Source organism: Salvelinus alpinus, chromosome 27 (genome assembly GCF_045679555.1).
Source record: "Salvelinus alpinus chromosome 27, SLU_Salpinus.1, whole genome shotgun sequence".
Classification (NCBI taxonomy): Eukaryota; Metazoa; Chordata; class Actinopteri; order Salmoniformes; family Salmonidae; genus Salvelinus; species Salvelinus alpinus.
In genome coordinates, this window is record NC_092112.1 from 9895353 (window position 1) to 9921436 (window position 26084).

The following is a 26084-nucleotide window of genomic DNA, read 5'->3' on the forward strand; positions in this document are numbered from 1 at the left end:
TCTCACCATCTCCCCTTCCCTCTCTCTATATCTCTCCCCATCTCCCCTTCCCTCTCTCTGTCTCCCCTCCCTCTCTCCATCTTTCCATCTCTCACCATCTCTCCACCCCCCCTCCCTCTCTCCATCTCACCATCTCTCCACCCCCCCCTCCCTCTCTCTATCTTACCATCTCTCACCATCTCTCACCATCTCTCCACCCCCCCCCTCCCTCTCTCCATCTCACCATCTCTCCACCCCCCCCTCCCTCTCTCTATCTTACCATCTCTCACCATCTCCGCCCCCATCTCTCCACCCCCCCCTCCCCCATCTCTCCATCTCTCACCATCCCCCCCCATCTCTCCACCCCCCCTCCCTCTCTCCACCATCTCCCCCTCCCCTCCCTCTCTCCATCTCACCATCTCTCCACCCCCCCTCCCTCTCTCCATCTCCCCCCTCCCTCTCTCCATCTCACCATCTCTCCACCCCCCCTCCCTCTCTCCACCCCCCCCTCCCTCTCTCCACCCCCCCCTCCCTCTCTCCATCTCTCCACCCCCCCTCCCTCTCTCCATCTCACCATCTCTCCACCCCCCCTCCCTCTCTCCACCCCCCCTCCCTCTCTCCATCTCTCCACCCCCCCTCCCTCTCTCCATCTCACCATCTCTCCACCCCTCCTCCCTCTCTCCACCCCACCCTCTCCACAGTGTTCCAGGAGCGTCCGGAGCTCCCTCCCACCCAGGCCCAGGCGACAGCTCGCTGCATCCCTCCAGAACAGTACTCCTACACCGCCTCCATCCTCAGGCTGCTCCGAAACAAACCCTTCCTCCTCCTCATCCTCACATACGGTTAGTACACCACCCTGGTACCACACTACTGAACCGAGCCAAGCCGAACCACGCCAAATTGAGCTGAGCCATACTGGGCTGAACCAGGTTTCTGAGTGTCTTCAGTACCTGTTGACCTGCCATTCTATTACAAGCGAAGAAGGTTATTCTTGAGCCAGGTGGAAGCGTGATAAGTGCCTGGTTATAAAAGTCTGCTAATGATCATCCGTGTCAGTCTGATCTACCACACGAGACAACCAGTTGAGTCTTAGTTGTCAGGTGGTTATTGGTGCGTTCGGATGGTACTCAGGAAGTCCTACCTCCACTTGATTGTATGGGTAAACCTAGCTACATGTTTGATTGTATGGGTAAACCTAGCTACATGTTTGATTGTATGGGTAAACCTAGCTACATGTTTGATTGTATGGGTAAACCTAGCTACATGTTTGATTGTATGGGTAAACCTAGCTACATGTTTGATTGTATGGGTAAACCTAGCTACATGTTTGATTGTATGGGTAAACCTAGCTACATGTTTGATTGTATGGGTAAACCTAGCTACATGTTTGATTGTATGGGTAAACCTAGCTACATGTTTGATTGTATGGGTAAACCTAGCTACATGTTTGATTGTATGGGTAAACCTAGCTACATGTTTGTTTTACTATCTTTTGGTCCGAAAGGTGAAAGGTCAGTGATGAAACGTCACAAACTGGTGTATCATCATTCTGGCCCGGGTTTCCTACTAGGAAGCACGTTCTAGCGGTTATTGCCGAATTGGGAACTTGCCTCTCCAAGTTTCCGATAGTATCTGATATTTCCCACACTGCGTTACAGGTACACTGTTAATGTATTATCCTATGGGAAAGGACTCTGTGCTGGCTAGGACGCCATTGGCTGTCCCCAAACGGACGCTATTGGCTGTCCCCAAACGGACGCTATTGGCTGTCCCCAAACGGACGCTATTGGCTGTCCCCAAACGGACGCTATTGGCTGTCCCCAAACGGACGCTATTGGCTGTCCCCAAACGGACGCTATTGGCTGTCCCCAAACGGACGCTATTGGCTGTCTCCAAACGGACACCATTGGCTGTCCCCAAACAGACGCCACTGGCTGTCCCCAAACAGACGCCACTGGCTGTCCCCAAACGGACGCCATTGGCTGTCCCCAAACGGACGCTATTGGCTGTCCCCAAACGGACGCTATTGGCTGTCCCCAAACGGACGCTATTGGCTGTCTCCAAACGGACACCATTGGCTGTCCCCAAACAGACGCCACTGGCTGTCCCCAAACAGAGGAAGTGTTATGAATTCATGTCAGGCTTATTGCCTGTTTAACACTCAGATGTTACACATTTTTGACCCGAAAGGTAAAACGTTTATTTATAATTCAATTATTAACATAGGCTAAATGTATTTTGGTCTGTAGTAGTGCACTATATAGGGAATAGGGCTCTAGTCTAAAGTAGTGCACTATATAGGGAATAGGGCTCTGGTCTAAAGTAGTGCACTATATAGGGAATAGGGCTCTGGTCTAAAGTAGTGCACTATATAGGGAATAGGGCTCTGGTCCATAGTAGTGCACTATATAGGGAATAGGGCTCTGGTCTATAGTAGTGCACTATATAGGGAATAGGGCTCTGGTCCATAGTAGTACCACTATATAGGGAATAGGGCTCTGGTCTATAGTAGTGCACTATATAGGGAATAGGGCTCTGGTCCATAGTAGTGCACTATATAGGGAATAGGGCTCTGGTCTGTAGTAGTGCACTATATAGGGAATAGGGCTCTGGTCCATAGTAGTACCACTATATAGGGAATAGGGCTCTGGTCTATAGTAGTGCACTATATAGGGAATAGGGCTCTGGTCCATAGTAGTGCACTATATAGGGAATAGGGCCCTGGTCTATAGTAGTACCACTATATAAGGAGTAGGGCTCTGGTCTATAGTAGTACCACTATATAGGGAATAGGGCTCTGGTCTATAGTAGTACCACTATATAGGGAATAGGGCTCTGGTCTAAAGTAGTGCACTATATAAGGAATAGTATCAGCTTGGTTCTGTCTCCTCTCCTGACCTCTGACATGGGTTAGGGTCATTCTCTGGGCCAGGTGGATGGCGGTGTACTTGTTGTGTACCAGGACAATAAACTAAACTGCTAAGGCCATGGTGTGTGTGAGACTGTGTGTCTCTACACTGTGTGTGAGACTGTGTGTCTCTACACTGTGTGTGAGACTGTGTGTCTCTACACTGTGTGTGAGACTGTGTGTCTCTACACTGTGTGTGAGACTGTGTGTCTCTACACTGTGTGTGAGACTGTGTGTCTCTACACTGTGTGTGAGACTGTGTGTCTCTACACTGTGTGTGAGACTGTGTGTCTCTACACTGTGTGTGAGACTGTGGTTAAGTCCCGTGTTACATGTTTCCCCTGGCCTGGTTTCACTACTAGAGCTGCTGCGGTCACGACATTTCGTCTGCCGATGATTGTCAAGCAAATAACGGTCGGTCTCATGGTAATTTACAGCGCACGAGTTTCAAGTTTGTGGAAGACAATTTTCACCATAAAAATTTCTCTTTATAATAAAAGCAAAAAATGCGTAATTTAATTTGTGGTCACTTTAAATAATGGTGTTTTCCAGCTAAAGGAACATTTGCAGTTACAGCCTCCTGCCGTGTGAGCATTGTTGCGCTTGTAATGTGACGAAATAGCTTAATCATTTATCAAAAAATGTTGGTAAACATTCTGATCTCAATCAATCACTCAATCTAATGTATTTATAAAGCCCTTCTTACATCAGCTGATATCTCAAAGTGCTGTACAGAAACCCAGCCTAAAACCCCAAACAGCTAGTAATGCAGGTGTAGAAGCATCTGTTGTGTTAGCCTCGTTGCTGTAACGGCAGTCCTCCTCCTCTTCATCTGAAGAGGAGGAGTAGTGAGGGAACCAAGGCGCAGCGGGTTGTGAACACATAATATTTATTAAAGACAAGACGAAAACGAACTATACTTGATAATGATACAAAATAACAAAACGAAAGTAGACAGACCTGAACGACGAACATACATAAACACGAGAACGCACGAACAGGGAAAAAATAGCCTACATGAAATGAACAAACCGTAACAGTCCCGTATGGTGCGACAAACACTGACACAGGAGACAACCACCCACCAACAAACACTGTGAACAGCCTACCTAAATATGACTCTCAATTAGAGGAACGCCAAACACCTGCCTCCAATTGAGAGCCATACCAGGCAACCCTAAACCAACATAGAAACAGATAACATAGAATGCCCACCCAAACTCACGTCCTGACCAACTAACACACAAAACTAAACAGAAAACAGGTCAGGAACGTGACATAACCCCCCCCTCAAGATGCGTACTCCGAACGCATCACCAAAAAGTCCAGGGGAGGGTCTGGGTGGGCATCTGACCACGGTGGTGGCTTAGGCTCCGGGCGTGGTTCCCACCCCACCATAATCAATCCCCGCTTCCTTAGCCTCCCCACAATGACCACCCTCCAAATAACCCCACCTAAATTTAGGGGCAACACCAGAATCAAGGACAGCTCTGGGACAAGGTAGCTCAGGACATAGGGATAGCTCAGGACAGAGGGAGAGCTTAGGAGAGAGAGGTAGCTCAGGAGAGAGAGGTAGCTCAGGATAGAGGGGCAACTCCGGACTGAAGGGCAGCTCCGGACAGAGAGACAGCTCTGGACTGAGGGGCAGTTCAGGATTACTAGCCGCTTCTGGCTGAGGGACAGCTCATGGCTGACTGACGGCTCTGGACGCTCATGGCAGGCTGACGGCTCTGGACGCTCATGGCAGGCTGACGGCTCTGGACGCTCATGGCATGCTGACGGCTCTGGACGCTCATGGCAGGCTGACGGCTCTGGACGCTCATGGCAGGCTGACGGCTCTGGACGCTCATGGCAGGCTGACGGCTCTGGACGCTCATGGCAGGCTGACGGCTCTGGACGCTCATGGCAGGCTGACGGCTCTGGACGCTCATGGCAGGCTGACGGCTCTGGCTGCTCATGGCTCTCTGACGGCTCTGGCTGCTCATGGCTCTCTGACGGCTCTGGCTGCTCATGGCTCTCTGACGGCTCTGGCTGCTCATGGCTCTCTGACGGCTCTGGCTGCTCATGGCTCGCTGACGGCTCTGGCAGATCCTGTCTGGCTGGCGGCTCTGGCAGATCCTGTCTGGCTGGCGGCTCTGGCAGATCCTGTCTGATTGGCGGCTCTGGCAGATCCTGTCTGATTGGCGGCTCTGGCAGATCCTGTCTGGTTGGCGGCTCTGGCAGATCCTGTCTGACGGGCGGCTCTAGCGGCTCCTGTCTGGCGGACGGCTCTAGCGGCTCCTGTCTGGCGGACGGCTCTGTAGGCTCATGGCAGACGGGCGGCTTTGCAGGCTCATTGCAGACGGATGGCTCAGACGGCGCTGGGGAGACGGATGGCTCAGATGGCGCTGGGGAGACGGATGGCTCAGATGGCGCTGGGGAGACGGATGGCTCAGACGGCGCTCGGGAGACGGATGGCTCAGACGGCGCTCGGGAGACGGATGGCTCAGATAGCGCTGGGGAGACGGATGGCTCTGGCCGGATAAGGCGCACTGTAGACCTGGTGCGTGGTGCCGGAACTGGAGGCACCGGGCTAAGGACACGCACCTTCATACTAGTGCGGGGAGCAGGGACAGGGCACACTGAACTCTCAAAGCGTACTCTATACCTGGTGCGTGGTACCGGCACTGGTGGCACCTCAGGACTAGTACGGGGAGAAGTGACAGTGTGTACAGGACTTAGGAGACGCACAGGTGGCTTAGTGCGTGGGGCCGGAACTGGAGGCACCGAACTGGATACACGCACTATAGGGAGAGTGCGTGGAGGAGGAACAGGGCTCTGGAAATGCCCTGGTAGCCCAGTGCGTAGTGTAGGCACTGTAGGTACTAGGCTGGGGCGGGGAGGTGGCACCGGAAATACCGGACCATGCAGGCGTACTGGCTCTCTTGAGCATTGAGCCTGCCCAACCTTACCTGGTTGAATGCTCCCGGTCGCCCGCCCAGTGCGGGGAGGTGGAATAACCCGCACCGGGCTGTGTAGGCGAACCGGGGAAACCATGCGTAAGGCAGGTGCCATGTATGCCGGCCCGAGGAGACGCACTGGAGACCAGACGCGTTGAGCCGGCCTCATGACACCTGGCTCAATGCCCAATCTAGCCCTACCAGTGCGGGGAGGTGGAATAACCCGCACCGGGCTATGCACACGTACAGGAGACACCGTGCGCTCTACTGCGTAACACGGTGTCTGCCCGTACTCCCGCTCTCCACGGTTAGCCTGGGAAGTGGGCGCAGGTCTCCTACCTGCCCTAGGCCCACGACCCCTTAGCCCCCCCCCAAGAAATTTTTGGGAGTTACTCACGGGCTTTTCGGGCTTCCGTGCAAGACGCGTCCCCTCATAACGCCGGTTCCTCTCTCTATTTTCCTCCGCTCTCCGAGCTGCCTCCAGCCGTTCCCATGGACGGTGATTTACTTTAGCCCATGGTCCTTCTCCGTTAAATATTTGCTCCCAACTCCACAAGTCCTGTATACTTGCCCGTTGCTCCAAATTACGCTGCTTGGCTCTGGATTGGTGGGTGGTTCTGTAACGGCAGTCCTCCTCCTCTTCATCTGAAGAGGAGGAGTAGTGAGGGAACCAAGGCGCAGCGGGTTGTGAACACATAATATTTATTAAAGACAAGACGAAAACGAACTATACTTGATAATGATACAAAATAACAAAACGAAAGTAGACAGACCTGAACGACGAACATACATAAACACGAGAACGCACGAACAGGGAAAAAATAGCCTACATGAAATGAACAAACCGTAACAGTCCCGTATGGTGCGACAAACACTGACACAGGAGACAACCACCCACCAACAAACACTGTGAACAGCCTACCTAAATATGACTCTCAATTAGAGGAACGCCAAACACCTGCCTCCAATTGAGAGCCATACCAGGCAACCCTAAACCAACATAGAAACAGACAACATAGAATGCCCACCCAAACTCACGTCCTGACCAACTAACACACAAAACTAAACAGAAAACAGGTCAGGAACGTGACAGTTGCGTAAAAATGTTTTTGGGATGTTAGATCCCAAATGAATACAAGCACTATCTCATCCCACAACCGTCCCAGACTATGTTTGGAATATTTATTTCTCCCACAGAATAGAATAGGTCGACTTTTGTACTACGGGGGATAGTAGATTTACGTAGGCTAGTGCTTTTGCTGTTCGTTACGCCTACTCATCTTGTTGGCCGATGAAAAGTAAATGTGGACAGTTCTGCCTATAGACATGTTGCGCAACCTGACCTCATGGGCTCTCAGGAAGTGTTTGATTAGATTTTCCATTACATTTACATTGATGTCAGAGTGATTAGAGGGACAGTAGAGTGCTGAGTACCAGGCAGAGTGCTGAGTACCAGGCAGATAGCTGAGTACCAGGCAGATAGCTGAGTACCAGGCAGATAGCTGAGTACCAGGCAGATAGCTGAGTACCAGGCAGATAGCTGAGTACCAGGCAGATAGCTGGGTACCAGGCAGATAGCTGAGTACCAGGCAGATAGCTGAGTACCAGGCAGATAGCTGAGTACCAGGCAGATAGCTGAGTACCAGGCAGATAGCTGAGTACCAGGCAGATAGCTGAGTACCAGGCAGATAGCTGGTAGGCTATTAATGGCCATCAGCAGCATCAGAGCTTGGAGAAGCCTAATTACCGTGACTAAACGGTCACGTGGAATTTGACTGCCGTCGTGACTCGTGACCGCCGGCGTGACGGTAAAACGGTCACCGTAACAACCCTAACCACTACCTCTCTCTCTCCTGACTCACTGATCCCCCTTTTGCCTCTGTTAATACTGTATCGACCACGGACGGGCGACCTACCTCTAACATCAACCCCTATTGGCTGCTCTCCGAGTGTGCCGACTCCCTATTGGCTGTATCTCACTGTGTCTCTCTCTCCCGCAGGACTGAACGTGGGCTGCTTCTATGCTGTTGGCACACTACTGAACCGCATGATCATCGAACACTACCCTGTAAGTTCTGCCCCTCTTTCCTCTACACACTGTGTGGACCACAGGAGGCTGCTGAAGGGAGGACGGCTCACAATAATGTCTGAGAATGGAGCAAATGAGTGGAAACCATGTCTTTTTGTATTTGTTACTATTCCACGAGCCCATCCTCCCCAATGAAGGTGACACCAGCCTCCTGGGGTGTATATACAATTAAGTTCTGACCCTGTTGGTTCTACAGTGCAGTATGGAACACTGGAACTAAGTTCTGACCCGGTTGGTTCTACAGTGCAGTATGGGGACACTGGAACTAAGTTCTGACCCTGTTGGTTCTACAGTGCAGTATGGGGACACTGGAACTAAGTTCTGACCCGGTTGGCTCTACAGTGCAGTATGGGGACACTGGAACTAAGTTCTGACCCTGTTGGCTCTACAGTGCAGTATGGGGACACAGGAACTAAGTTCTGACCCTGTTGGTTCTACAGTGCAGTATGGGAACACAGGAACTAAGTTCTGACCCGGTTGGCTCTACAGTGCAGTATGGGAACACAGGAACTAAGTTCAGATCCTGTTGGATCTACAGTGCAGTATGGGAACACAGGAACTAAGTACTGACCCTGTTGGCTCTACAGTGCAGTATGGGGACACAGGAACTAAGTTCTGACCCGGTTGGCTCTACAGTGCAGTATGGGAACACAGGAATTAAGTTCTGACCCTGTTGGTTCTACAGTGCAGTATGGGGACACAGGAACTAAGTTCTGACCCGGTTGGTTCTACAGTGCAGTATGGGAACACTGGAACTAAGTTCTGACCCTGTTGGCTCTACAGTGCAGTATGGGGACACAGGAACTAAGTTCTGACCCGGTTGGTTCTACAGTGCAGTATGGGAACACTGGAACTAAGTTCTGACCCTGTTGGCTCTACAGTGCAGTATGGGGACACAGGAACTAAGTTCTGACCCGGTTGGTTCTACAGTGCAGTATGGGAACACTGGAACTAAGTTCTGACCTTGTTGGCTCTACAGTGCAGTATGGGGACACAGGAACTAAGTTCTGACCCGGTTGGCTCTACAGTGCAGTATGGGAACACTGGAACTAAGTTCTGACCCTGTTGGTTCTACAGTGCAGTATGGGTACACTGGAACTAAGTTCTGACCCGGTTGGCTCTACAGTGCAGTATGGGGACACTGGAACTAAGTTCTGACCCGGTTGGCTCTACAGTGCAGTATGGGAACACAGGATCTAAGTTCTGACCCTGTTGGTTCTACAGTGCAGTATGGGAACACTGGAACTAAGTTCTGACCTTGTTGGCTCTACAGTGCAGTATGGGGACACAGGAACTAAGTTCTGACCCGGTTGGCTCTACAGTGCAGTATGGGAACACTGGAACTAAGTTCTGACCCTGTTGGTTCTACAGTGCAGTATGGGTACACTGGAACTAAGTTCTGACCCGGTTGGCTCTACAGTGCAGTATGGGGACACTGGAACTAAGTTCTGACCCGGTTGGCTCTACAGTGCAGTATGGGAACACAGGATCTAAGTTCTGACCCTGTTGGTTCTACAGTGCAGTATGGGAACACAGGATCTAAGTTCTGACCCGGTTGGCTCTACAGTGCAGTATGGGGACACTGGAACTAAGTTCTGACCCGGTTGGCTCTACAGTGCAGTATGGGGACACTGGAACTAAGTTCTGACCCTGTTGGCTCTACAGTGCAGTATGGGGACACTGGAACTAAGTTCTGACCCGGTTGGCTCTACAGTGCAGTATGGGAACACAGGATCTAAGTTCTGACCCTGTTGGTTCTACAGTGCAGTATGGGAACACAGGATCTAAGTTCTGACCCGGTTGGCTCTACAGTGCAGTATGGGGACACTGGAACTAAGTTCTGACCCGGTTGGCTCTACAGTGCAGTATGGGGACACTGGAACTAAGTTCTGACCCTGTTGGCTCTACAGTGCAGTATGGGGACACTGGAACTAAGTTCTGACCCTGTTGGCTCTACAGTGCAGTATGGGAACACAGGATCTAAGTTCTGACCCTGTTGACTAAGTTCTGACCCTGTTGGTTCTACAGTGCAGTATGGGAACACTGGATCTAAGTTCTGACCCTGTTGACTCTACAGTGCAGTATGGGGACACAGGAACTAAGTTCTGACCCTGTTGGTTCTATAGTGCAGTATGGGAACACAGGAACTAAGTTCTGACCCGGTTGGCTCTATAGTGCAGTATGGGAACACTGGAACTAAGTTCTGACCCTGTTGGTTCTATAGTGCAGTATGGGAACACTGGAACTAAGTTCTGACCCTGTTGGTTCTACAGTGCAGTATGGGAACACAGGAACTAAGTTCTGACCCTGTTGGCTCTACAGTGCAGTATGGGAACACAGGAACTAAGTTCTGACCCTGTTGGCTCTACAGTGCAGTATGGGAACACAGGAACTAAGTTCTGACCCTGTTGGTTCTACAGTGCAGTATGGGAACACAGGATCTAAGTTCTGACCCTGTTGGCTCTACAGTGCAGTATGGGAACACTGGAACTAAGTTCTGACCCGGTTGGTTCTACAGTGCAGTATGGGAACACAGGATCTAAGTTCTGACCCTGTTGACTAAGTTCTGACCCTGTTGGTTCTACAGTGCAGTATGGGAACACTGGAACTAAGTTCTGACCCTGTTGGTTCTATAGTGCAGTATGGGAACACAGGAACTAAGTTCTGACCCGGTTGGCTCTATAGTGCAGTATGGGAACACTGGAACTAAGTTCTGACCCTGTTGGTTCTATAGTGCAGTATGGGAACACATGAACTAAGTTCTGACCTGGTTGGCTCTATAGTGCAGTATGGGAACACAGGAACTAAGTTCTGACCCGGTTGGCTCTATAGTGCAGTATGGGAACACTGGAACTAAGTTCTGACTCTGTTGGTTCTATAGTGCAGTATGGGAACACAGGAACTAAGTTCTGACCTGGTTGGCTCTATAGTGCAGTATGGGAACACAGGAACTAAGTTCTGACCCGGTTGGCTCTATAGTGCAGTATGGGAACACTGGAACTAAGTTCTGACTCTGTTGGCTCTACAGTGCAGTATGGGAACACTGGAACTAAGTTCTGACCCTGTTGGCTCTACAGTGCAGTATGGGGACACAGGAACTAAGTTCTGACCCTGTTGGCTCTATAGTGCAGTATGGGAACACTGGAACTAAGTTCTGACTCTGTTGGCTCTACAGTGCAGTATGGGAACACAGGAACTAAGTTCTGACCCTGTTGGCTCTATAGTGCAGTATGGGAACACTGGAACTAAGTTCTGACTCTGTTGGCTCTACAGTGCAGTATGGGAACACAGGAACTAAGTTCTGACCCGGTTGGCTCTATAGTGCAGTATGGGAACACTGGAACTAAGTTCTGACTCTGTTGGCTCTACAGTGCAGTATGGGAACACTGGAACTAAGTTCTGACCCTGTTGGCTCTACAGTGCAGTATGGGGACACAGGAACTAAGTTCTGACCCTGTTGGTTCTACAGTGCAGTATGGGGACACTGGAACTAAGTTCTGACCCGGTTGGCTCTACAGTGCAGTATGGGAACACAGGATCTAAGTTCTGACCCTGTTGGTTCTACAGTGCAGTATGGGAACACAGGATCTAAGTTCTGACCCGGTTGGCTCTACAGTGCAGTATGGGGACACTGGAACTAAGTTCTGACCCGGTTGGCTCTACAGTGCAGTATGGGGACACTGGAACTAAGTTCTGACCCTGTTGGCTCTACAGTGCAGTATGGGGACACTGGAACTAAGTTCTGACCCTGTTGACTCTACAGTGCAGTATGGGGACACAGGAACTAAGTTCTGACCCTGTTGGTTCTATAGTGCAGTATGGGAACACAGGAACTAAGTTCTGACCCGGTTGGCTCTATAGTGCAGTATGGGAACACTGGAACTAAGTTCTGACCCTGTTGGTTCTATAGTGCAGTATGGGAACACTGGAACTAAGTTCTGACCCTGTTGGTTCTACAGTGCAGTATGGGAACACAGGAACTAAGTTCTGACCCTGTTGGCTCTACAGTGCAGTATGGGAACACAGGAACTAAGTTCTGACCCTGTTGGCTCTACAGTGCAGTATGGGAACACAGGAACTAAGTTCTGACCCTGTTGGTTCTACAGTGCAGTATGGGAACACAGGATCTAAGTTCTGACCCTGTTGGCTCTACAGTGCAGTATGGGAACACTGGAACTAAGTTCTGTCTCCCTGTCCCCCCGTCCCCCCGTCTCCCTGTCCCCCCGTTATTCACCCCTTACCTAACACAGCCCTGTTATTCACCCCTTCCCTAACACAGCCCTGTTATTCACCCCTTACCCAACACAGCCCCGTTATTCACCCCTTACCTAACACAGCCCTGTTATTCACCCCTTACCCAACACAGCCCTGTTATTCACCCCTTACCTAACACAGCCCCGTTATTCACCCCTTACCTAACACAGCCCCGTTATTCACCCCTTACCCAAACACAGCCCCGTTATTCACCCCTTACCCAACACAGCCCCGTTATTCACCCCTTACCTAACACAGCCCCGTTATTCACCCCTTACCTAACACAGCCCTGTTATTCACCCCTTACCTAACACAGCCCTGTTATTCACCCCTTACCTAACACAGCCCTGTTATTCACCCTTTACCTAACACAGCCCTGTTATTCACCCTTTACCTAACACAGCCCCGTTATTCACCCCTTACCTAACACAGCCCTGTTATTCACCCCATACCTAACACAGCCCCGTTATTCACCCCATACCTAACACAGCCCCGTTATTCACCCCTTACCCAACACAGCCCTGTTATTCACCCCTTACCCAACACAGCCCCCCTTCCAAACTGTTCACACCCCTCTTGTTGGCGGAGAGAAAAATAGGTTTTACATTTCCTGCAATAATACACATTTTGCAATGGGTTGTAGATAATGTGCAGTTTAATTTTTTTGCGCCCCACAGTTTGGGAACCACTGGGTTAGAGTAGTATGCACAATGGTAACGCTGAGACATGGGATGTGTCCCAATGGCACAGAATTCCCTATATAGTGTACTATGTTTGACCAGAGCTACACACACACACTAACCCTACCGTCTGTCTGTCCTGACCCGCAGGGTGAAGAGTTGAACGCAGGGAGGATAGGCCTCACCATCGTTATTGCTGGCATGGTGGGGTCGCTGATCTGCGGTATCTGGCTGGACAGAACCAAAACATACAAGTAAGTCAAGTCTAGGTTATTTAACGTGCATTTCTCATGGGTCACTACTAGGGTTGCAAAATTTCGGGAACTTTCAATAAATTACCTGGTTTTTCCAGAAATCCTGGTTGGAGAATTCCAGATTTCCTGCTTATTCTGGGAAATCTTCAACTGGGACTTCGGGAAAATCAGGGAATTTATTGAAAGTCCCCAGAATTTTGCAACCCTAGTCAGTACAGTACACTTTACATCATTAAAGGAAGCATGAAGGGACAGGGGGACAGGGGTCAGGTAGACAGGGGGACAGGGGAACAGGGGGACAGGGGGACGGGGAACAGGGAGACAGGGGAACAGGGGAACAGGGGGACGGGGGGACAGGGGGACGGGGGGACAGGGAGACAGGGGGACAGGGAGACAGGGGGACGGGGAACAGGGGGACAGGGGGACGGGGAACAGGGGGACAGGGGGACGGGGAACAGGGAGACAGGGGGACGGGGAACAGGGGGACGGGGAACAGGGAACAGGGAGACGGGGAACAGGGAGACGGGGAACAGGGAGACAGGGGGACGGGGAACAGGGGGACAGGGAGACAGGGGGACGGGGGGACAGGGAGACAGGGGAACAGGGGGACGGGGAACAGGGGAACAGGGGGACAGGGGGACGGGGAACAGGGAGACGGGGGGACAGGGGAACAGGGAGACGGGGAGACAGGGGGACGGGGAACAGGGAGACAGGGGAACAGGGAGACGGGGAACAGGGAGACAGGGGGACGGGGGTCAGGTAGACAGGGGGACGGGGAACAGGGAGACAGGGGGACAGGGAACAGGGGGACGGGGAACAGGGAGACAGGGAGACAGGGGGACGGGGAACAGGGAGACAGGGGGACGGGGGTCAGGTAGACAGGGGGACGGGGAACAGGGAGACAGGGGAACAGGGGGACGGGGGAACAGGGAGACAGGGGGACGGGGAACAGGGAGACAGGGGGACGGGGAGACGGGGGGACGGGGGGACAGGGAGACAGGGGGACGGGGGTCAGGTAGACAGGGGGACGGGGAACAGGGAGACAGGGGAACAGGGGGACGGGGGAACAGGGAGACAGGGGGACGGGGGAGACAGGGAGACAGGGGGACGGGGAGACAGGGGGACGGGGGAACAGGGAGACAGGGGGACAGGGGGACGGGGAACAGGGGGACAGGGAGACAGGGGAACAGGGGGACGGGGAACAGGGGGACAGGGGAACAGGGAGACGGGGGGACAGGGGAACAGGGAGACAGGGGGACAGGGGGACGGGGAACAGGGAGACAGGGGGACGGGGGTCAGGTAGACAGGGGGACGGGGAACAGGGAGACAGGGGGACAGGGGAACAGGGAGACGGGGAACAGGGAGACAGGGGGACGGGGGTCAGGTAGACAGGGGGACGGGGAACAGGGAGACAGGGGGACGGGGAACAGGGGGACGGGGAACAGGGAGACAGGGAGACAGGGGGACAGGGGAACAGGGAGACGGGGAACAGGGAGACAGGGGGACGGGGGTCAGGTAGACAGGGGGACGGGGAGACAGGGGGACGGGGGTCAGGTAGACAGGGGGACGGGGAACAGGGAGACAGGGGAACAGGGGGACGGGGGAACAGGGAGACAGGGGGACGGGGAACAGGGAGACAGGGGGACGGGGAGACAGGGGGACGGGGGGACAGGGGAACAGGGAGACAGGGGGACGGGGGTCAGGTAGACAGGGGGACGGGGAACAGGGAGACAGGGGAACAGGGGGACGGGGGAACAGGGAGACAGGGGGACGGGGGAACAGGGAGACAGGGGGACGGGGGAACAGGGAGACAGGGGGACGGGGAGACAGGGGGACGGGGGGACAGGGGAACAGGGAGACAGGGGGACTGGGAACAGGGAGACAGGGGAACAGGGAGACAGGGGAACAGGGAGACGGGGAACAGGGAGACAGGGGAACAGGGAGACAGGGGGACAGGGAGACAGGGGGACTGGGAGACAGGGGGACTGGGAACAGGGAGACAGGGGGACGGGGAACAGGGAGACGGGGAACAGGGAGACAGGGGGACTGGGAACAGGGAGACAGGGGGACTGGGAACAGGGAGACAGGGGGACGGGGAACAGGGAGACGGGGAACAGGGAGACAGGGGGACTGGGAACAGGGAGACAGGGGGACGGGGAACAGGGAGACGGGGAACAGGGAGTCAGGGGGACGGGGAACAGGGAGTCAGGGGGACGGGGAACAGGGAGTCGGGGGGACTGGGAACAGGGAGTCGGGGGGACGGGGAACAGGGAGTCAGGGGGACGGGGAACAGGGAGTCGGGGGGACGGGGAACAGGGAGTCGGGGGGACGGGGAACAGGGAGTCGGGGGGACTGGGAACAGGGAGTCGGGGGGACTGGGAACAGGGAGTCGGGGGGACGGGGAACAGGGAGTCGGGGGGACGGGGAACAGGGAGTCGGGGGGACGGGGAACAGGGAGTCGGGGGGACGGGGAACAGGGAGTCAGGGGGACTGGGAACAGGGAGTCAGGGGGACTGGGAACAGGGAGTCAGGGGGACGGGGAACAGGGAGACAGGGGGACGGGGAACAGGGAGACAGGGGGACGGGGGGACAGGGGAACGGGGAGACAGGGGGACTGGGAACAGGGGGACGGGGAACAGGGAGACGGGGAACAGGGAGACGGGGGAACAGGGAGACGGGGGAACAGGGAGACAGGGGGACTGGGAACAGGGAGACAGGGGAACAGGGAGACGGGGAACAGGGAGACAGGGGGACTGGGAACAGGGAGACAGGGGGACGGGGAACAGGGGGACGGGGAACAGGGAGACGGGGAACAGGGAGACAGGGAGACAGGGGGACGGGGAACAGGGAGACGGGGAACAGGGAGACAGGGGGACTGGGAACAGGGAGACAGGGGGACGGGGAACAGGGAGACGGGGAACAGGGAGACGGGGAACAGGGGGACGGGGGGACGGGGAACAGGGAGTCGGGGGGACGGGGAACAGGGAGTCGGGGGGACTGGGAACAGGGAGTCAGGGGGACTGGGAACAGGGGGACGGGGAACAGGGAGTCAGGGGGACGGGGAACAGGGAGACAGGGGGACGGGGAACAGGGAGTCAGGGGGACGGGGAACAGGGAGTCAGGGGGACGGGGAACAGGGAGTCGGGGGGACGGGGAACAGGGAGTCAGGGGGACGGGGAACAGGGAGTCAGGGGGACGGGGGTCAGGGAGACAGGGGGACTGGGAACAGGGAGTCAGGGGGACGGGGAACAGGGAGTCAGGGGGACGGGGAACAGGGAGTCAGGGGGACGGGGAACAGGGAGACAGGGGGACAGGGGGAACAGGGAGACAGGGGGACGGGGGGACAGGGGAACGGGGAGACAGGGGGACGGGGAACAGGGAGACGGGGAACAGGGAGACGGGGAACAGGGAGACAGGGGGACTGGGAACAGGGAGACAGGGAGACGGGGAACAGGGAGACGGGGAACAGGGAGACAGGGGGACTGGGAACAGGGAGACAGGGGGACGGGGAACAGGGAGACGGGGAACAGGGAGACAGGGGGACTGGGAACAGGGAGACAGGGGGACGGGGAACAGGGAGACGGGGAACAGGGAGACAGGGGGACTGGGAACAGGGAGACAGGGGGACGGGGAACAGGGAGACGGGGAACAGGGAGACAGGGGGACTGGGAACAGGGAGTCAGGGGGACGGGGAACAGGGAGTCAGGGGGACGGGGAACAGGGAGTCAGGGGGACGGGGAACAGGGAGTCGGGGGGACTGGGAACAGGGAGTCGGGGGGACTGGGAACAGGGAGTCAGGGGGACGGGGAACAGGGAGTCAGGGGGACGGGGAACAGGGAGTCAGGGGGACGGGGAACAGGGAGTCAGGGGGACGGGGAACAGGGAGTCAGGGGGACGGGGAACAGGGAGTCAGGGGGACGGGGAACAGGGAGTCAGGGGGACGGGGAACAGGGAGTCAGGGGGACTGGGAACAGGGAGTCAGGGGGACGGGGAACAGGGAGTCAGGGGGACGGGGAACAGGGAGTCAGGGGGACTGGGAACAGGGAGTTAGGAGATGCAGGGAAGTGGGATAAGATCCAGTATTTCCATGTTTCCTTGTCTAATTTCAAAACACTGTCTGGAACCAACCCAGTGGGCAAAGCTGGTTTCATTGATTTTCAACCAGTTTTGAACGCTGGGAAGGAAACTCACTGAGCAACTCTCACCAATGGACTTGTGTCTGTGAGTTGTTAGCTGTGAGTTGTTTAGTGTTTCTCAGTGTGTGATGACTGTTCCTCCATCTCCTGCTGTGTGATGTTGCTGCTCAGCTTGACTCAGGGCCCTGCTGTGTGATGTTGCTGCTCAGCTTGACTCAGGGTCCTGCTGTGTGATGTTGCTGCTCAGCTTGACTCAGGGTCCTGCTGTGTGATGTTGCTGTTCAGCTAGACTCAGGGTCCTGCTGTGTGATGTTGCTGTTCAGCTAGACTCAGGGTCCTGCTGTGTGATGTTGCTGCTCAGCTTGACTCAGGGTCCTGCTGTGTGATGTTGCTGCTCAGCTTGACTCAGGGTCCTGCTGTGTGATGTTGCTGCTCAGCTAGACTCAGGGTCCTGCTGTGTGATGTTGCTGCTCAGCTAGACTCAGGGTCCTGCTGTGTGATGTTGCTGCTCAGCTAGACTCAGGGTCCTGCTGTGTGATGTTGCTGCTCAGCTTGACTCAGGGCCCTGCTGTGTGATGTTGCTGCTCAGCTTGACTCAGGGCCCTGCTGTGTGATGTTGCTGCTCAGCTTGACTCAGGGTCCTGCTGTGTGATGTTGCTGCTCAGCTAGACTCAGGGTCCTGCTGCTCCGCTAGACTCAGGGTCCTGCTGTGTGATGTTGCTGCTCAGCTAGACTCAGGGTCCTGCTGTGTGATGTTGCTGTTCAGCTAGACTCAGGGTCCTGCTGTGTGATGTTGCTGCTCAGCTAGACTCAGGGTCCTGCTGTGTGATGTTGCTGTTCAGCTAGACTCAGGGTCCTGCTGTGTGATGTTGCTGCTCAGCTAGACTCAGGGCCTTGTCTCTGTCGCTGCATGCTCGGGACAAGACAGACCCCAGCTCTATTTTTCCAGGTGCAGCCTTCTGATATCTCTCCTAAGGCCTGACCTTTAACCTCTGATCCCTGGCTCACCCCATGGGGTCGCAGGTCATGTGCTCAGAGTGAGGACCACCTTCAAACCCAAAGCCCCCCTTTGATGTCCTGTCCTGTCCACCTTGCTAAGTCAGTAGGAATGTTTACAATGCGACATGTTGTTGTTACTGTACATGTCCGTCCCATAGCCGGTCATAGACCTCATCTCCCTCTTCCAATGGCACTGTGATGCTGACCTTTTGTTTAACTAGGCAAGTCAGTTAAGAACAAATTCTTATTTACAATGACGGCGTACAAAAAGGCAAAAGGCCTCCTGCGATGATGGCTGGGATTAAAAATATAAATATTATAATATAGGACAAAACGGCATACTTACTCACTCATGAAATCAATTTTTTTTTAAATATTTGTGCTCCGCGTAGGGAAAAATTCACTATGTTACGGCTTGATTTGGGTGATTTGGGTGATAGAACCATTTGGTCTGTGAAACTATTTTAATATGCCAACTCAACACTATCTTTATCTTAGATATTAAATGGGCACATGATGTCAATTTAAGGGTGTGTTCGTAACTCTGGTTATCTACTCCGATGTCAGAGCACTCTCGCTGCAGCACAGAATAACTTATGAATTTACTAACACTCAACACCTGTTGAATCTGTCCGGTGTCAGTAAACGTTGGCAAAAAAGCGTAATTAAATAGTTGCCAGCAGCACAGTTACAGTCACCAACGCTCTGGATACCATGACAACAGCCTAACCAGCTCTGCTAGGGAGAGTGAAATGGGCAGAGTGGTCTCGTTTGTGTCTGGAAGTAGCTAGCCAACGTTAGCCAGTTAGCAAGCTAGCCAACGTTAGCCAGTTAGCCAACGTTAGCCAGTTAGCAAGCTAGCCAACGTTAGCCAGTTAGCAAGCTAGCCAACGTTAGCCAGTTAGCAAGCTAGCCAACGTTAGCCAGTTAGCAAGCTAGCCAACGTTAGCCAGTTAGCAAGCTAGCCAACGTTAGCCAGTTAGCCAGTTAGCAAGCTAGCCAACGTTAGCCAGTTAGCAAGCTAGCCAACGTTAGCCAGTTAGCTTGGGTGTTTGACTGCCGTTGTGAGGTCAGAACGCTCAGATCAACCCAACTCCTCGTCCAGAGCGTCCAGTGTGCGCTATGAACGCTCCAGAGAGCGAAGCGGACAACGTTCTGAATTTACAAACGCCCAGAGTGCACTATGAGAGCACACTCTGTCACTCCAGTATGAATAAACGAACACACCATGAGTTGACATTGATCTAGAACCCGAGGTAGGTTGATGCCATAGAGGCTATTTTAGCTGAGGTCTGCTCTGGTTGGGACATCAAATAGATCTAGAATCCCTGTCTACTAATATATTGTCTATGGTTGACATCAGTCCCAATAACTGGCCGTCAAACAGTCTCCTGAGCCAATCAGCCCCATCACCGACATTGTCTGTTTACCTGACCTTGTTTCCTGCACCACTCCATCCTCTCAGTTCAACAAACAGAGACATCCGTAAGTGTTGTTCACGATCAGTTCATTGGTTGGCAATCGCTGTCTAAACACGTACACAACACATGTATCGTCCAAAAAGTTATATTTTTGACTCGTCTGTCCGTAGAACATTCTTCCAGGAGTCTTGATGACCATCCAGGTGCTTCCTGGAAAACTTGAGTCCACTTTTTGGATGAGATGGGTCCCATTATGTCTGGTGAAAACCAAGCACCGCATTCTACAGTATGAACCGCACACCAACGGTCCAGCGTGGTGGTGGTAGTGTGATGGTTTGGGGATGCTTTGCTGCCTCAGGACCTGGATGACTTGCCTTTTATAGAGGAAACCATGAATTCTGCTCTGTATCAGAGAATTCTACAGGAGAATGTCAGGCTCATCCGTCTGTGAGCTGAAGCTGAAGCACAGCTGGGTCATGCATGCAGCAAGAAAATGATCCAAAAAACCACAATCAATTCTACATGAGAAGTCCAGACCTAATCCCAATTGAGATGTTGTGGCAGGACTTGAAACGACCAGTTCATGTTTGAAAACCCACAAATGTCTCTGAGTTACAGTAGTTCTGCACATGGAAGAGTGGGCCAGAATTCCTCCACAGTGAGGTGAGAGACTGATTAACAACTACAGGAAGTGGTAGGATAGTCATAGCAGTTAAAGGTGGCACAACCAGTTAGAGTGTAACGGGGTAATTACTTTTCACACAGGGGCATTGGGTGTTGCATAACTTTTTGTTAATTAAATAAATAAAATAATTATCAATTGACCAATTTTATTTATATATTTTTTTTTTCATTGATTGTGTCTCCAGACAGACTACCCTGGCTGTCTACCTCATGTCCTTCGTAGGGATGTTGGTCTACGCCTTCACCCTCAGTCTGGGTCATCTCTGGGTAGTCTTCCTCACCGCTGGAGCCCTGGGGTAGGTCAGTCAGTCAGTCAGTCAGTCAGTCAGTCAGTCAGTCAGTCAGTCAGTCAGTCAGTCAGTCAGTCAGTCAGTCAGTCAGTCAGTCAGTCAGTCTGTCTGTCTGTCTGTCTGTCTGTCTGTCTGTCTGTCTGTCTGTCTGTCTGTCTGTCTGTCTGTCTGTCTGTCTGTCTGTCTGTCTGTCTGTCTGTGTTTTGTATTCTCGGTTTATGGCCAGATTGTATTCCAATTTGCTATGTTTTTTTTAATATTGATTCTTTCCAGTCTGTCATATAGTAATATGTTTGCGTTCTCATCATTTGGTCACTCACTCACTCACTCACCTGAGCTGCTACCTCTGCCTTTTACACACACTGAACAACATCCTGACATTTCTGAAGCCATACGCTGTCTGTCAACCCAGGCTATTCTGGTAGTTACAGTAGGATATGTATAGTACTATACGTTGCTTAGCTGCCCAAGGCGTTTGGCATTCAAGTCTTTTATGTTCTGTTGCATTTTTTGCAGTGTTCCCTTTCTCCTTGTTGACTGTGTGGCGTCTCTAGGCATCAATATACACGTCTCCTTTCTCCTTGTTGACTGTGGCGTCTCTAGGTATCAATATACACGTCTCCTTTCTCCTTGTTGACTGTGGCGTCTCTAGGTATCAATATACACGTCTCCTTTCTCCTTGTTGACTGTGTGGCGTCTCTAGGTATCAATATACACGTTTCCTTGTTGACTGTAGCGTCTCTAGGTATCAATATACACGTCCCCTTTCTCCTTGTTGACTGTGGCGTCTCTAGGTATCAATATACACGTCCCCTTTCTCCTTGTTGACTGTGGCGTCTCTAGGTATCAATATACACGTCCCCTTTCTCCTTGTTGACTGTGGCGTCTCTAGGTATCAATATACACGTCCCCTTTCTCCTTGTTGACTGTGGCGTCTCTAGGTATCAATATACACGTCCCCTTTCTCCTTGTTGACTGTGGCGTCTCTAGGTATCAATATACACGTCCCCTTTCTCCTTGTTGACTGTGGCGTCTCTAGGTATCAATATACACGTCCCCTTTCTCCTTGTTGACTGTGGCGTCTCTAGGCATCAATATACACGTCCCCTTTTTCCTTGTTGACTGTGGCGTCTCTAGGTATCAATATACACGTCTCCTTTCTCCTTGTTGACTGTGGCGTCTCTAGGTATCAATATACACGTCTCCTTTCTCCTTGTTGACTGTGTGGCGTCTCTAGGCATCAATATACACGTCCCCTTTCTCCGTGTTGACTGTGGCGTCTCTAGGCATCAATATACACGTCTCCTTTCTCCTTGTTGACTGTGGCGTCTCTAGGTATCAATATACACGTCTCCTTGTTGACTGTGTGGCGTCTCTAGGTATCAATATACACAAAGTGTCTAGCAGAAGTATTCATACCCCTTCAATTTCTTTACATTTTGTTACAAAGTGGGATTAAAATGGGTTTAATTGTAAATTGTCAACAATCTACACATTTTCTGTCAGTGGATTTTTTCATGTATTTATAAAAAAGAGTAATAGAAATTAAATAGACAATGTTGTTGATCCATCCTCAGTTAACTACCATCAGACATTGAACACTGTAGCCGTTTTATAATCACCAATGGCCTCATGGTGACGTCCCTGAGCAGTTTCCTTCCTGTCCTGCAGCTCAGTTCAGTTCCGAAGGACGACTGTATCTTTGATATGTCTGGGGGGGGGGTGGTTTAATACGTCCACAGAATAATTATTAACTTGACCATGCCTAAAGACATATTCAATGTCTGATTTGTTATTGTTAACCTTCTACCAATCACTGGCCTTTTTTTGTGAGGCTTTCGACAGGCTCCCTGGTCTTTGGAGTTGAATATGTGCTTGAAATGACCGAGGGACCTTACAGATAGATGTTGTATGTATGAGGGACAGAGGAAGGGGTAGTCATGCAAAAAATCATGTCAACCCCTATTATTTCACACACAGTGAGTCCATGTAAATTATGTGATTTGTTTAAGTCAAATGTTACTTCTGAATGAATTTAGGCTTGCATAAACAAATGGGCTGGATATTTATGCAATGACTATATTTTAGTTCTATATATTCTATATATTCTATATTCCATCCACTTAACAAATGTTCACATTTTTCTTCCACTTGAGTATTTTGGGGTAGATTTTTGATTTAAAAAAAAAATACAATACATTAAAAAAAATATATATAAATTTGAATCCCACTTTGTAACAGAAAGATGTTTCCTACTAGAATCACTGTGCTTCTACACCTGCATCGCTTTGCTTTCTGGGGGATTTAAGCTGCTGCGTTTCTGTTTAAGCACTTTGTGACATCTCCTGATGTGTGTAAAATTAAAAAAGTTTTGAAAAAAAGGGCTTTATAAATACATTTGATTGATTTGAATAAAATGTGAATAAATACAAGAGTTATGAATACTTTTGCAAGGCGCTGTATTACCACAGAATTAAATAGAAGACTAGAGTGAACATTTTGGTATCCTACCGTCATGGTCAAGAAAGTGGTTTCCCACTATGGTCAAGCTACAAAGTCAAAAAGGTCGAGATTATAAACATTTATGAAAATATATATATTTTTTGTTGCTTTTTTTGGGTCTTCATTTAAGGTTAGGCATAATGTTAGCGGTGTGGGAAAGGTTCGGGTTAGATTTAAATCAGATTTTAAGAAGAGAAATTGTAAAACTATACCCCATACTTCTGATTTTTGCAACTTGGCCAAATGGTGATGAGCCATTTAATATATATTTTTTAATGTAGGAACTGAATTATAGTATCCCTATGTACACTGACTATACCAAACATTAAGAACACCTTCCTAACATTGAGTGTGGAGAGAGGAAAAAACGGTTGAGCGTGGAAAAAAACGGCAGCTTTGCCGTTCTTGACGCGAACTGGTGCGCCTGGCACCTACTACCTTACCCCGTTCAAAGGAACTTCATCTTTTGTCTTGCCCATTCACCCTCTGAATGGAACACAATTCTTGTCTCAAGGCTTAAAAATCCTTCTTTAATTAACCGGTCTCTTCCCCTTCATCTACACCGATTTTGAAAGTATATTTAACAAGTGACTTCAATAAGGGATACAACACTGTGTTGTTTTTCTATGTCTGTAGGTTCTTCATGACAGGCTATCTTCCCCTGGGCTTTGAGTTTGGTGTGGAGCTAACCTACCCCGAGTGTGAAGGCACCTCTTCAGGCCTGCTCAACTGCTCTGCACAGGTGAAACACACACACACACACCACACACACACACACACACACACACACACACACACACACACACACAGAGCTGCTGCTTCTGACAGTTGGCAGATCAACGCTTTTCATATCCATGGGATAATAGAGAACCATAACAGAATCGGGAAATGTTGGGGTATGTTTGTGTATATATTGTGGTTGTGAAAATATACGAATGCCTGGCTGTCTAGACGTCTGTCAGTCTAGACGTCTGGCTGCCTGGCTGTCTAGACACCTGGCTGGCTGCCTGGTTGTCTAGACACCTGGCTGACTGCCTGGTTGTCTAGACACCTGGCTGGCTGTCTGGACACCTGGCTGGCTGCCTGGCTGTCTAGACACCTGGCTGGCTGCCTGGCTGTCTAGACACCTGGCTGGCTGTCTAGACACCTGGCTGGCTGCCTGGCTGTCTAGACACCTGGCTGGCTGCCTGGCTGTCTAGACACCTGGCTGGCTGCCTGGCTGTCTAGACGCCTGCCTGGCTGTGTATATCACTACAACCTGTCTCTCCCTATACAGGTGTTTGGTATCATCTTCACTATCTGCCAGGGGAAGATTATAGATAACTACGGGACGCTGGCAGGAAACATCTTCCTCTGTGTCTTCCTCTTCATCGGATCGGTCCTCACAGGTACGGATCCTTTACATTTTTACGTGAGGAGACTATTATGTACTTAAATAGAGACGGATTGAAAGGGATGAGCACTGTAAAACACAGGAGTCAAGCTCATTCCATGGAGGCCCGAGTGTCTGCAGGTTTTCACTCCTCCCTTGTACTTGATTGATCTATTAAGGTCACTGATTAGTCAGGAACTCCCCTCACCTGGTTGTCTAGGTCACTGATTAGTCAGGAACTTCTCTCACCTGGTTGTCTAGGTCACTGATTAGTCAGGAACTCCCCTCACCTGGTTGTCTAGGTCACTGATTAGTCAGGAAATTCCCTCACCTGGTTGTCTAGGTCAGTGATTAGTCAGGAAATCCCCTCACCTGGTTGTCTAGGTCACTGATTAGTCAGGAACTCCCCTCACCTGGTTGTCTAGGTCACTGATTAGTTAGGAAATCCCCTCACCTGGTTGTTTATGACTTATTTGGACACAAATTGAAAGGAAATTACAAAAACCAGCAGACACACAGCCCTCCAAGGAAGGGGTTTGACACCCCTGGTGTAGAATCTAGCAGAAAGGCGATTCAATCCCCAGACCGGACTCTATGCAAGGGCCGAAGATGACTGGGGGCTGTGCAAGGCGTCCCTACAGACACCCTGGTTCGATTCCAGGCTGTATCACAAACGGCCGTGATTGTGCACCGCCCTATGGGACTCCCAATTGGCCCAGCGTCGTCCGGGTTTGGCCTGGGTAGGCTGTCATTGTAAATAAGAATTTGTTCTTAACTGACTTGCCTAGTTAAATAAAGGTTTGATAAAAATTAAATAAGCTGATCTCTGGCAGACTCTCTTCAGTCTTTTTATTTTTTTAAATGTCAATAATATGTCCATAAACTTTTTCAATTCACATTAGCAACGGGAACGAGCCGAGAGAGGGTTCTGGTGACATTCTTGCTTTGCAGCGTCACAGTTCAAATGTACTGTAAATGTTACAATTAGCCACTAGCCAGTAGGCTAAGCATGTAAACTATTCAACTAGCTAGTTCCTAGCTCATTCATGCATCTACCATATTACACTCCTGATTTAATGGAAATAATTCACAAGCATGTGCAGACATCTAAAGGGTTTATTTTTTTAGTTAATTTAGTTGCAAGACAGTGGCACAGCTGCTAGCTAGCTAACGTTAGCTAACAACATTTACTTCATCAAGTAACTTCATCATTAAAAAAAAAGTAAGTTTACCCCTCTCATATGAAGATAAAATGTACAGTAATGTTATCATACTGTCGTTCGTATTATACAAAGCTAGGTAGCTAGCAAGCTAAACAAAATGTCTGCACCCATTAGCTTTACTAGTTAGCTGAATGCTAGGTTGAAGATGACAAAGGTTAAGACAATGGGATTCTAATATTCCGTAACTCATTACAACAATGGGATTCTAATATTCCGTAACTCATTACAACAATGGGATTCTAATATTCCGTAACTCATTACAACAATGGGATTCTAATATTCCGTAACTCATTACAACAATGGGATTCTAATATTCCGTAACTCATTACAACAATGGGACTAACGTTGCTACTT

The 26084-nt window shown here is 51.1% G+C and overlaps 1 protein-coding gene across 4 annotated transcripts in view; it reads left to right on the top strand.

Annotated features, from left to right (window-relative positions):
- The window catches only part of LOC139556687 (choline/ethanolamine transporter flvcr2b-like), a 67971-nt gene that overhangs the window by 26203 nt on the left and 15684 nt on the right, over window positions 1-26084 (top strand). For 3 of the 4 annotated variants that reach the window (XR_011671166.1, XM_071370929.1, XM_071370930.1), the window contains exons 3-8: window positions 681-821; window positions 7827-7894; window positions 13000-13103; window positions 20529-20639; window positions 23772-23877; window positions 24412-24523. Coding sequence is in view for 3 of the 4 variants with exons in the window: in XM_071370929.1 (XP_071227030.1) it covers window positions 681-821; window positions 7827-7894; window positions 13000-13103; window positions 20529-20639; window positions 23772-23877; window positions 24412-24523 (642 nt within the window). In the remaining variant the exon portion in view is untranslated. The remainder of the gene's footprint in view (window positions 1-680; window positions 822-7826; window positions 7895-12999; window positions 13104-20528; window positions 20640-23771; window positions 23878-24411; window positions 24524-26084) is intronic. The other variant, XM_071370931.1, reaches the window with a different exon arrangement.